This window comes from Lycium ferocissimum, chromosome 1 (assembly GCF_029784015.1).
Source record: "Lycium ferocissimum isolate CSIRO_LF1 chromosome 1, AGI_CSIRO_Lferr_CH_V1, whole genome shotgun sequence".
NCBI lineage: Eukaryota > Viridiplantae > Streptophyta > Magnoliopsida > Solanales > Solanaceae > Lycium > Lycium ferocissimum.
The window spans coordinates 2,479,575-2,492,623 of NC_081342.1; the positions used below are offsets into that span (position 1 = coordinate 2,479,575).

The following is a 13,049-nucleotide window of genomic DNA, read 5'->3' on the forward strand; positions in this document are numbered from 1 at the left end:
AGAGATATTCAGAATTAATACTCAAAAATATCGATTCTTCACATAATTTCCATTTTAACAAAGTATGCTTGAACCTTTACAACAGAACTAAGGTATGTTTGACTATTTTAGTTTATCCAATTTGTTGTTTATTTCTAAAATTTTAAGTGGTTTAATATTCTCCCCTCCCCCACCCCCACACTCCTCCCCCTAGCCTAGGGCCCCTCCCTATCTTCACAACTCCTTCTTGAATGTTCTATTAATGTTTGTTAGCTCCATGTGATAAAAAGTGAAGTTGATGTATGTGTATGAAGAAGAGAACTTCCCTTTGCCTTTTTCCTCTTGGTAATAATATTTACTAATTTTTATGTCAACAACACCGACGGAAAATGACATTTTGTTTATGGGTTCCATTTCTCTCTGGACCCACTTAGATGGACAAATTTTAATTTGGATTTGGATTTTTATTAGTTTCTCATAAAATCTGCAACAATATAATAAAGGGGAAAAAACAGCTAAAAAGATGCAGGGTTTTCGAAGGAGAAATGAGGGGTTTCTGAAGGAGCAATTTTCATAAGTGGCCCGCGGGAAACAAATTAGTCACATTATCGATGATGATGAAGGTGTAAGAGAAAAGAATGATCCGGTGGACTTGTCGGTAGAAACAAAGAAGGCTTCAGACAATATTATTTCTTGGGAAATTTTCTTAGAAGTCTTGGGCCTCATTCGTTGACTCTGGATTAGCTCAAGTCCAAAGACACAACAAGATTCAGATTGCCATCAAATATACAATCGATATCTGTCAGAGTACATACGTGTACAGATAGAATAAAAATATCTAGGTTAGGAATATTCTTTACAAAGTTTGTTACAAGTCATCAAATAGAGAGATGACAAGTGTCAAATAACTATTAGCTAGTAGCTAGAATATGCAGGTCGTTTTCCTATATATTTGGATGTACAGTGTAATGGTTGAATCATCAGAAAATGGAAAAATTCATCCCAATATTGTTCTCTTTTTACATGGTATCAGAGCAGGCTTAGTCCTCTCTTCTGATCTTCTTCTTCCTTTTCTGATCTTCTTCTTTTTCTTTCTTGATCCATCTTTCTTCTTCTCTTTTCGCCTTCTCATACTTGATTTATCATGGGAGATACAACAGGAAATGTTGCCACTCGAACCACTCAAACCACAACCCCCACTCCAATCGACTCCACCCATGCTTATTATCTTCACCCCTCTGATGCACCAGGAATGATGCTGATTAGTTCACCTTTTGATGGAAAAGGTTTTGGAGGATGGAAGAGACCATGTTGATAGCATTATCCGGGCCAAAAAACAAACTCGGTTTCATAGATGGAACTCTTACAAAACCTCTTGCTGGTGCTCCTCTTTTGAATGCTTGGACAAGATGTAATGACATGGTGTTGTCATGGCTATTAAACTCACTCTCAAAGGAAATTGCTGAGAGTGTAGTTTACTATCAGAGTGCTCAACTTCTGTGGTCAGATTTGGAGTCCGTATTTGGATGCACCAATGTGCTAAGTCGTTCCAATTACAAAAAGAATTATCGAGATTGGTTAAGGTAATCTCACCGTGATTGCATATTTTACAAAGCTAAAGTGTATTTGGGATGAACTAGATGCTATGAAGACATTTTCTATGTGCACTTTGTGATTGAATCGGTGGATCTAGAGACAAGAATGATAAAGCACAAGATGATGAAAGACTTTTTCAGCTTAACGGGCTTAAATGACTCTTACTCTGACCGAGAAGAAACATCCCGATGAATACACCATTACCCTCGTTAATCATGCTTATTCTCTGCCATACAAGATGAGAAACAAGCGAGTAAATTCACCATTCCTCTCCTAGTCCAACGGAATCTTCATCATTTGTTGTCGTTGGACAAAGTTCCAACAGGAGGTCAAATTCTAAGGAAATGTATCAAACTCGCATAACGGGAGAAACTACACAGACATGGAAACACTTGCACTTACCGCAAAAAGGTTGGCCATACCATTGATGTGCTTCAAGCTACATGGATTTCCATCGAATTCAAATTCACCAAGCAGAGACAACAAGTTCAAAATGGACCTAGAGCCAATTTGGCAAATGCAGCAGTTAAAGACTCGATGCAAAAGGACCATTAGCCTGCATTATAGAACTCCTCCAACACTCAAATTTGAACGGAACCCCACATCGATGGAGCCATAACAATCGCAAACTTTGGTATGAAACACTTCAAAAAATACACATGTTCTAAAATACAGTTTGATGAATATACTTGGATTTTGGATAGTGGAGCAACAGAACACATGAGTTATAACAAATACATGTTTGATAATTTGAAACCTCTTGCAGTTCCAATAATGGTTAAGTTACCCAATTCCTTTAAGGTCAAGGTCACTCATGCGCAGTTCTGTGACCCTTATGCCCAATTTAGTCTTGTCTAGAGTTCTGTTTCTACCTTCTTTTAAATTTAACTTACTATCTGTTTTCCAACTGTGTCATCGCTTTCAATGTCATTTGGCATTCACCCCCACTATTTGTCTATTGCAGGCCCTTCAGCCGAGAGCCCTCTCGGGGAATGTGCGAAGCACAAAAAGGTCTTTATGTCTTCCATTCAAGACCGCCATCGCCCGTCCCTCGCCCACCCATCCTCAACACCGTTCATCCGCTTAAGTCAAAATCAAGGCATTGCCAACGGAGTTTCTAGTTTAGTTTCGCTTTCTAATCAAGGCTTAGCCAACGTTGTTCCTAGTTTAGTTTCAATTTCTAGTCAAGGACTACCCAATGTTGGACCTGTTTTAAATTCTGCAATATCTAACTCATTTGTACCAGCCATGCTATGGCATTATAGACTGGGGCATTTGCCTATTTATAATATGAAGAATATTGGTACTATTTCTGCTTCCCTTTCTTCTAAATTCAGTACTCCTTGTTCTGTTTGCCCATTGGCTAGGCAACATAGACTCCCCTTCCCAACTAGTTCCATTTCTACCACACAAATTTTTGAGTTGATACACATTGACACCTGGGGACCCTATTCTACTCCTACACACAATGGATTCAAATATTTTTTAACAATTGTGGATGACTATAGTAGAGGAACATGGACATATTTGCTATCTACCAAGTCCAATGCTTTTCCCATCTTGAAGTATTTCTTGGCAATGGTGGAAAGACAATTTCAATTAAAAGTTAAAATAATTAGGTCTGACAATGCGTTTGAGCTTGGAACTGGGAAGATACAATCTGAATTTTTGTTATCCCAAGGTATAATTCATCAAACTACATGTGTTGGGACACCCCAACAAAATGGAGTCGTTGAGAGGAAACACAAGCATCTTTTAGAAACTTCAAGAGCCCTTTTATTTCAATCACATTTACCTATTGAATATTGGGGAGAATGTGTGTTGACTGCTACCCACTTGATTAACAGATTTCCCTCCAAAGTCATTAACCTAAAGACACCTTATGAGAAGCTATTTGGAAGAACCCCTAACTACCAAAATTTAAAGAGCTTTGGGTGCTTGTGTTATGTTTCTACATCTTCCGTGAATAGGGCAAGTTTGACCCCAGTCCCAAGCTTGTGTTTTCATCGGATATCCTCATGCCAAGAAAGGATACAAGCTACTTAATCTACAAACCAAAAGGATATTCATATCCAGAGATGTGTTGTTTCATGAAATGCATTTCCCTTTTGCCTCTACAATGCCAAACACACAGCCACTGTTTGCTACATCATCCACCAATTCCTCATCTGAGCAGTCACCTATTCCTTTCTCTATTCCTACACAAACAGAGCCTGTCCCAGGTATTCCTCCAACACAAGCAACATCTCATATTCCTGCCACAACTACTCCTATTCAATCAAATGAGCCTGAAATTCTTGTAATTCCAGAGTCTACTAGACAATCTACTAGGGAAAGGAAAACACCTTCATACCTGAATGATTACTACTGTAATCTTGTTCACCTCACTGATGTTTCCACACCATGTTTTGACACTCCTCTTTTACCTAATGTGTTTTCATTTTCTGCCTTATCTTTTCCAAACCAGAAATTGTTGAATTCTATTCATCAAAACGAGTGAACCCTCTAGTTATACTCAGTGCCGCATTACATCCGGTTGGCGCAATAACCGCCACGGATCAAGAATACGTGGCACTAATTCAAAATAGAACTGGGATGTTGTCGATCTTCCTAACGGACACAAGGCTTTGCCTTGTAAATGGGTTCACAAAGTCAAACACCACTCGATGGTTCGATTGAGAGACTAAAGGCACGGTTGGTCGGCGAGGTGACATTCAAGTTGAGGGTGCGGATTTCACCGAGACATATTCAAATGATTAAAATGACAACCATTCGATGTTTATTAGCAAAGTGGCGTAAAGAAAAAGTGGGATTTGTTTCAATTAGACGTGAATAACGCATTTCTTACATGGTGATCCTGACGAGGAAGTATATACGAAAGTTTCCCCCGGATTTTCTCCCTCTAATTCCACCAAGGTTTCGCAAGCTTCGAAAATCTCTCGTATGGTCTACGCCAAGCATCTCGACAAAGGGTACGCGAAATTGACTCAGCCTTCCGCTTTAGGGATACTCACACTTGCCTCTAATGATTATTCATTATTTCTTAAGAAATCGGGGATCTCGGTGACTATTCTATCGTATATGTCGACGACATTGTCTTAACAGGAACAATCTCATTGCAAATTCAAGAACTCAAACATTTTTTACACCAGAATTTTGACAAAGGATTTGGGGAACTTACATTACTTTCAGGTATGGAAGTCCTCGTGAAAATGATGGTCGATTTCTGTACAACGAAAATTCACCATCGAACTTCTTCAAGAATTCAACTCTGTTCATCTTCGTCCAGTTAATTCTCCTTTGGAGAATGCTGAAAAACTCCATCTTGACCATGGTCCCGCCATCTCTGACCCTACTTTTTACCGGAGACTCATCGGAAAACTCAATTATCTCACCCACACTCGACCAGATCTAGCATACACGGTACAACATCTTAGCCAATTCATGTCCAATCCTCGCCAACCCCACTTAAATGCTGCTTTGAGGGTACTTCGTTATCTCCTCAAAGATCCAAATTGGGGGCTTTTCATGTCTTCTTCTCCTTCCTATGAAATACTTGCTTTCCGTGATTCCGATCTGGGTAAATGTCCCGATACGAGGCGATCTCGTTTCTCGGGTTTTACATCTCCTGGATCTTCACCCATTTCGGAAGTCCAAGAAACAAGCTTCCATTTCTTTAAGCTCCGCCGAGGCCGAATATCGCTCCATGAGGCGTGTAGTCGTTAGGAATATACGGCTCGTTCGTCTTCTTCAAGATCTCACCGTGCCTTTGAAATTACCTCGTCGTTCCTTTACACTCGACAAATGTTCGCCATACACATCGCTAAAAATCCCGTTTTTCATGAACGAACGAAACATGTCGATATCGATCGCCATTTCGTTCGTCAACAATTTTCGTCGGCCTCATTTCGCTCTCATTCGTCCCATCCTCCTCCCACCATAGATGTTTTTACCAAATCATTGACTGGCCCTTTTCATCTTCAATCTCTCAGCAAGTTGGGTACTTTCAGCCCCCTCCAACTTGAGAGGGGGTGTTTGACAATGGTGTTAGTCACATTATCGATGATGATGAAGGTATAAGAGAAAAGAATGATGGGGCGGACTTGTCGGTAGAAACAAAGAAGGCCTCGTACAATATTATTTCTGGGCCAGCTCTTAGAAGTCTTGGGTCTTCATTCAAGAGACTTGGATGTGGCCCAAGTCCAAAGCACACAACAAGATTCGATTATTGCCACCCATAATCGATATCAGAAGAGTACATACGTGTAGATAGAATAATAAAAATATTCAGGTTAGGAATATTTACAAAGTTTGTTACAAGTCATCAAATAGAGAGATGACAAGTGTCAAATAACTATTAGCTAGTAGCTAGAATATGCAGGTCGTTTTCCTATATATTTGGATGTACAGTGTAATGGTTGAATCATCAGAAAATGGAAAAATTCATCCCAATATTGTTCTCTTTTTACATACTACAACTGGCTAGCCCATTAATAGTACTATCTACAAATCAATATCGAAAAAAGAATTTCGACAGATAGCCAAAAATCACGAAAACTTAGCACTGCCCTTCCCCTGCGACACCACCTTCGATCCAACATCTTCTTCGTCTTCTGTCTTCCATCCTAAAAACCAACCTTCATCTTTATGCTGTCAGTTTATATACTTAAATTTAAGTATATTTACTTATGATCTAGGCACCACAAACACAATATTTACAGTACTCATGTGACGGTAGGTACAAAATAAACAAGAAATATTCTCTTAAAAATGATGACAACTATAACAATAGAATCGATTGCCCAGACAATTTTGGCGAAACCGTTCCATGTGATGCTTTGACAAAAAGACAGTTTTGTAAAATCAGCAATATATGTATTTCCAGACATAGAATTAAAAGTTAGTTCAATGAATATGTTACGTAAACTACGTTGTCACTACCCATGCACATGCACATGCACGTTGTGCTTCCCAGTACTGCATAGTGATGATATACCTGCAGCTAAGGTTCAGTACTCATCTCTCAATAAATGCTCAAAATTATATATCATTCTTTAGTCTTGATTGTCCCATTCATATTGACCTAAGAAATTATAAATCAACCCGTACATTAACTCAATCTATTTTATCTTATTCAAGGTAACACAATTCGTTCATTTGACATCTTCCATTCCCTCCTATTTGTGCATCAGGTTGGGCATCGTTTGGGGAAAATCGAAATTCAGGCCAGAATTCAGATTTTATAAATTTTGGAATATCCGAAAATTTAATATTTTTTTTAATACCTTATGCTTATCACAAACGATTAGATATAAGACAATATATCTAATATTAGGTCTAATACCCTACTAAATCAATCCAACATACGCTATTAGGCTAAACAATAGTGCAAAAGTGAGATGCCTTTGACCGTATTTTCTTATTTTCATTTGAAAACTGTGACATTGGATCCTTAAGGAAGCATATTAATTAATGTTTAAATCGTATAGAGTTTATAAACATTGGTGGTGGTTAAATTTTTTATGAACTATTAGTAGTATGATCTATCGAGACATGATTTTAATTTTGTTTTTGATTAATTAGGAATTTCTTTGATAATGTTTCATTGTTTGAAAGAACATTTATTTGGATGATTGTGGTGAGAGTCAGAAATTATTAAGGGAATTTGACATGAATACATTATTAGAATGTTCATTTTTGTAAGAAGAAAAATTCAACTTATAGGCTCAAAATTAAAAATAAAAAATAATCAAACCGATCGATTAATCTGAAATTAAACTTTAAAAAACCGATCCAATTTAAACTTATTTGGATAGAATTTAAATTTTAGTTTCTTCAATTTCGAAAATCTAAACTAAAGCTTTCACATTCAATTCGAACTGTTCTAAAGCCCATTCCTGCCGACGCTTAGTTTTTTCTGGTCTTTTTCCTTCTCTCTCCTTTCTCTTTTTTCTTTTCTTTTTTATGTTTTTCTGCTTTTATTTATTTACAAGCAATTTTTTAGAAGAATTTATTGTTTTGAGAAGGTTCTTTTTTGGGGGGTGGGGAAGGGGTAATGTTGGGAGTTGGGTTTGACAAGGAAAAGCTTCTCAATTAAACGAAAACAGTACCCTTTTTATATGTTGTCCGAACTAAACCCAAGATCTAACCATTAATAACCCTTCATTAATTAAATAGTATAATTATAAAAAAAAAATTTGCCTCAGTTCTCAACTGTAAAACATTTTGTCGGTGACAAACGGTCATGCACTTTAGTCCTAATACACAAGAAAGTAATCGATAAAATTTGCAAGAAGCGCAACAAAAGAAAATTAATAATTGAATTAAAACAAGAGGATAATGACTTTTCAGATTCTTTATTTGAATTCACTATTTTTCTATTAATGGAAGACAGAGGATCATGCTACAAAATCAGCCCTAGACTAATTTTTATCTCAAGCATTTTGAACTTTTCATTTATTAGTTCACTTAAATCTAATAGGTTTAATTTGCTTCAATTATTCAGTAAATCTTAGCTTTCGTTGTTTTATGTATGTGAATTTTCCTCAATTTAAGAATTACTTTTCCACTTCTTTAATAATTTTGTGAACATTTTAATGATTTTTTATTATAATAGACGGGCTGATGTTCGTTACTAATTTCTCTTGTGATATATTGTATATCCCGACTGAGATGCACGTTTTAATTTCCAAGTCAACTTGCAAATTGTAATTTAAAATAATAAATATACAAACTTTTGCATAAAACATAACTTTTCTATTTCATTTTTAAGATAGTTTTACTTACTTGAAATAGCATGATTATCAAATCAGTATGTATTTCCAAAGTAAGTAACTTTCACCAAATTTTGCAATAACCATTTAACTTTGTCTGGGGCGGAGCTATAACTTTTGACTATTGATCAGAAAATTTAGTAACTTTGACTCAAACTCTATATTTGTGTTTATGAATCCACTTAATATGCATAAATAAATAATTTATCAAGAGCCCAATGAATTAAATTCTTTTAAATTTAAAATTCACAAACTCAAATCCTACCTTCCTTCTGAGTTCTGTTTTATATATATATATATATATATTTCTCAAAACTACTATATTAAGTAATAGAAAAAGGAATATATTTTTAGTTGTATAATGTTGAATAAGAGTAAGTCAAGGATCAGTGTTCTCACTTCTCATAAATTCCCCCATGTGTGTCTCACGTGGATTTAATATTCTTCTATACATATGAGTCCATTTTTAGCTGGCATTTCACCCTTACATAAATGCAAGGACCAATCAATAAATTTCAAAAAAATTGAGTACCAATTTAACCCCTTCCCTATAAAGGAACTCATAAATAAATATTCATGTAATCTTTTATTTAAATCTACTTGTAGTATTTTTGGATGTCAAGTTATTATTATCTCCTAAGTATGACCTAATTATTCATTTTTGAGAGTCAAATAAAGTCTTTTCTTAACCAAAAACAAAAACTCTAGATTTTCTTAATTTCTTTTTATTGGACAGCCTGATTTGATTGTCGCATTTCATTATCGAAAACAGCTTTATACAATATGTATAGAGATTAATTGGACCACTTCTAAATCTTTATCTTATGTCTCATTAAATGTGCCTAAATGAGTATCCAATGTGCAATCAAGATATCTCGTTTCTGCATTTCAAGAGTTTGGTTAAAATCATATATTATAGAGATAACTTTTTGGGTCAAAATACTATAGAGATATTAGTCATAGATGAACTAGTTTGATCATCCAAAATTGAAAGAAAAACAATAGATTTTTTTTTAATAAAGATATCTATCTAACATATATCTTGATGATCTCTAACAGATCGTTTGGTTTAAATACCACCTCTTACATGGGATAAATAATTTTATCTTGGTTTTATAAATTAATAGTACCTACAACCTGAATAAATTTAATCCCGAATTTATATTGGATAACTCCCCTAATCCCTATACATTTTTTTGGGCGGATTGCCCTTCAAAAGTGCTGGGCTGGTCTTTAATTTTTGTCCCCTCAAATTGGTGGTCTTTAATTTTTGTTCGCCCAATTTATCACGCCCCCGGGGTTCGAACCCCACCACTAAAAAAAAGAAGGAATTTCGCAAGGCAAAACTCTACCTCAGGTCGAATTTTGAATGCAAAACTTGAAATTTCTTGTGACTTTTTTTTTTTTTGCATCGAGCTTTTTTAAAGTTCAAACCCCAAAACCCCAAACCTAGTGACATTAGGTGAAAGACAAAAATTAAAGAACACTAATTTGAGAAGCAAAAATTAAAGACTAGTGCCTTTGAAGGGTAATCGTGCAAACTAAATGACCCATCCCTCTAACCAACAGGCCCCTAAGTATATAACTTTTGTAAAACCAGTTGCTTCTTTCTTTTACATTGTTTTAAAAAATAAAAGAATTAAATAATGTTGATGGTAGAATACTAAAAAAAGAAAGTGGTCTCCAACCAACTACAACTCAAAATCCCTCTCCCTCTCTTTGGTCCACCACTCTTATTTCTCCTTCTCCTGTTCTCTTTCACACACACACTACTCCTTCTTCTTTCTTCCTTTATAATCATCTCTTCTTTCCCTTCTTCCTCAGGGGCTTGCTCAATCCAAAGCACTCCCCATTTCCCCATTTCCCAAAAAATCTCTCAATTCCCACCAATCAGCTCTTCCGTATTCCACAATATCACACGATAATTAGTAGTATCAAGACATATATATATCAAAAGCTCAGTGTAAAATTATCATTCGCGATATTTTCACCAATGGCGTTGCCACCTGACACTAGCAAAACTACAAAGCTAGAGCGCTACAACAGCTATATTCGGCGAGTCAATAGCACAAAACTCATAGCAGCTTCATCCAAACTTCTATTTCGTGTCACTCTATTAGTTGCGCTTTTACTTATTTTCTTTTTCACAATAAATTACCCTCCTTTATCCCCCGACAACAACACTTCCCACAGTAACATTCACACCACTACTCACAACCTCTTATCCTCTGCCTTCTACGGCGGAGGAGCATCATGGGAGAAACAAGTCCGCCACTCCTCGACCCCCCGTCGCCCTAACGGCCTCTCCGTCCTAGTGACAGGAGCGGCCGGCTTTGTTGGATCCCACTGTTCTTTAGCATTAAAGAAACGTGGTGATGGTGTTCTTGGGCTTGATAATTTCAACTCTTACTACGACCCTTCATTAAAACGTGCACGTCAAAACCTACTATCCAAACATCAGATTTTTATCGTTGAAGGTGATATTAACGATGCTGAGTTACTCAAGAAGCTTTTCGACATTGTTCCTTTTACGCATATTCTTCATTTAGCTGCACAAGCTGGTGTTCGTTACGCAATGCAAAACCCTCTGTCTTATATAAACTCAAACGTAGCGGGATTCGTTAACCTGTTGGAAGTTGCTAAAGCTGCTATTCCACAACCTGCAATTGTTTGGGCTTCTTCGAGTTCAGTTTACGGGTTAAATACTAAAGTACCATTTTCTGAAGAGCATAAAACAGATCAACCAGCTAGTTTATATGCTGCAACAAAAAAAGCTGGTGAAGCAATTGCACATACATATAACCATATTTACGGTCTTTCATTAACAGGGTTACGTTTTTTTACTGTTTATGGACCATGGGGTAGACCAGACATGGCTTATTTCTTTTTTACAAAAGACATGGTACAAGGTAAATCAATAAATGTGTACGTGACACAAGATGATAAAGAAGTGGCGCGTGACTTCACGTACATAGATGATATTGTGAAAGGTTGTGTAGGCGCGTTGGATACAGCTGAGAAGAGTACAGGTAGTGGTGGTAAAAAGAAAGGTCCAGCACAATTAAGAGTTTACAATTTGGGTAACACTTCACCTGTGTCGGTAAGGAAATTAGTGGCTATTCTTGAAAATTTGTTGAATGTTAAGGCTAAAAAGAATGTTGTGAAAATGCCACGAAACGGTGACGTTCCGTTTACTCATGCTAATGTGAGTTTGGCGTTAAGGGACTTTGGTTATAAGCCTACTACTGATTTGTCAAGTGGGTTGAGGAAATTTGTGAAATGGTATGTGAGTTATTATGGGATTCAATCAAGGGTAAAAAAGGAAAATGACTCACCAAATTCTGAAGATTAGAAAAGAAAAGAAGAGTCTTTATGGAGGAGGGGAGAAGTAGAAAGACTATTTTACCCCTTCTTTCTATATATTTTTTTTTCTCTTGATGTATTTGGATCAAATTATGTTTACTTGTTTATTTTTTAGTGTAGGAATAGAATTCTATATTTATAAAAATAAGAAAAGCAGAGAAGGGTGGAAAGGGCAAGTGTAGATCTATGAAAGTTGGGCTGTAATAATGTATTTTTTAAGGTATTGTTGGATGTAGGATTTATGCAAAAAAAAAAAAAAAAAATCCATAGAGGTTGGTTTTCTGTGCCAAAAAAAGAATTGGTGCAGACCAGCCACTCCATCAATCGCAATTGTAATATTTTGGAATAGCAATGATGATTACATCCCTGTGTCTTTTATCTGGTTTAATTTGTTTGTTTGTTTGATTATTTATTTTTTATTTCTTGTGTTCTTGATGTTAAAGTAAAGGTGGAAAAATGAAAAAAAGAATTTAAAGATGATCTAATCTTCCTTCCAAGTGGATGAGTGAAGAAATCTTCATATCCCTGTTGAAGATGCCTTCTATGATTGAAGATGGGTCAAGTTGTCTCTAAACAGTCACTGCTCATTAAAGCTCAGAATTAATTACTATAGCTGCAATTTTTTTATTTTTTTTTGTGTAATTTAGTTAATATAATTTGACTTCTCATGTCTATACAAGTTGAAATATGGTAAGAGAAGAATTAATAGAATTTTGAAGCAAAAAAAAGAAAAAACTTGTAAACATCCCCGATTCATGAAAATCTCAATAGAATCTCAAAATGTATGTGTAAGAAGGTTGAAGCATCAAAAAATTCCTATAAGGAAAAAAAAAATTGTCCTGCCTCTCCCCGAATGATCGGTGTGACAGTTAGATGTCCTTAGAGGAAAGAGTGGTCTTTTGGAATTGATCGTTGTGTGTTTCAATCCTATTCACCTATCATGTACATTCAATGAAGGTTATCATTGCGAAGTTATAGTTAAAGTGGATGGAGTCTTATTGGCTACTTATTGGTGCTCCGCATCTTCGTGGAGAAATCAATTTTACTAGGTTCATGTTGAAGACAATAGGGTGGTCGTTACACTATTCGTGCAAGTCGCTCTTTCTGGGATAAAAAATTTCACTATCTTAGAACAGTAAAACTTATTGCCATTATTTACTGATGGGGCTTTCATTCAAAACTTATAGCATTTCTTGTTCTGACCTTCCAGGTATATCGAAAAAAAAGAAACGAAAAATTGTTAAACGTCTGGAATAATCATAATGCAGCTGCCCGACATCATTCCTTTTAAATTATGTAAATAATGGTTCTTTAAAGTATTAAAACAGGAAAAAGTGA

General features: G+C 35.9%; 1 protein-coding gene across 1 annotated transcript; it reads left to right on the plus strand.

Annotated features, from left to right (window-relative positions):
- The first annotated feature begins 10,110 nt into the window (after positions 1–10,110).
- Positions 10,111–12,076, plus strand: LOC132055240 (UDP-glucuronate 4-epimerase 6). The gene has a single exon (XM_059446993.1). The coding sequence runs from the start codon at positions 10,342–10,344 to the stop codon at positions 11,698–11,700; it is 1,359 nt and encodes a 452-aa protein (XP_059302976.1). The 5' UTR covers positions 10,111–10,341; the 3' UTR covers positions 11,701–12,076.
- The last annotated feature ends 973 nt before the right edge of the window (positions 12,077–13,049 follow it).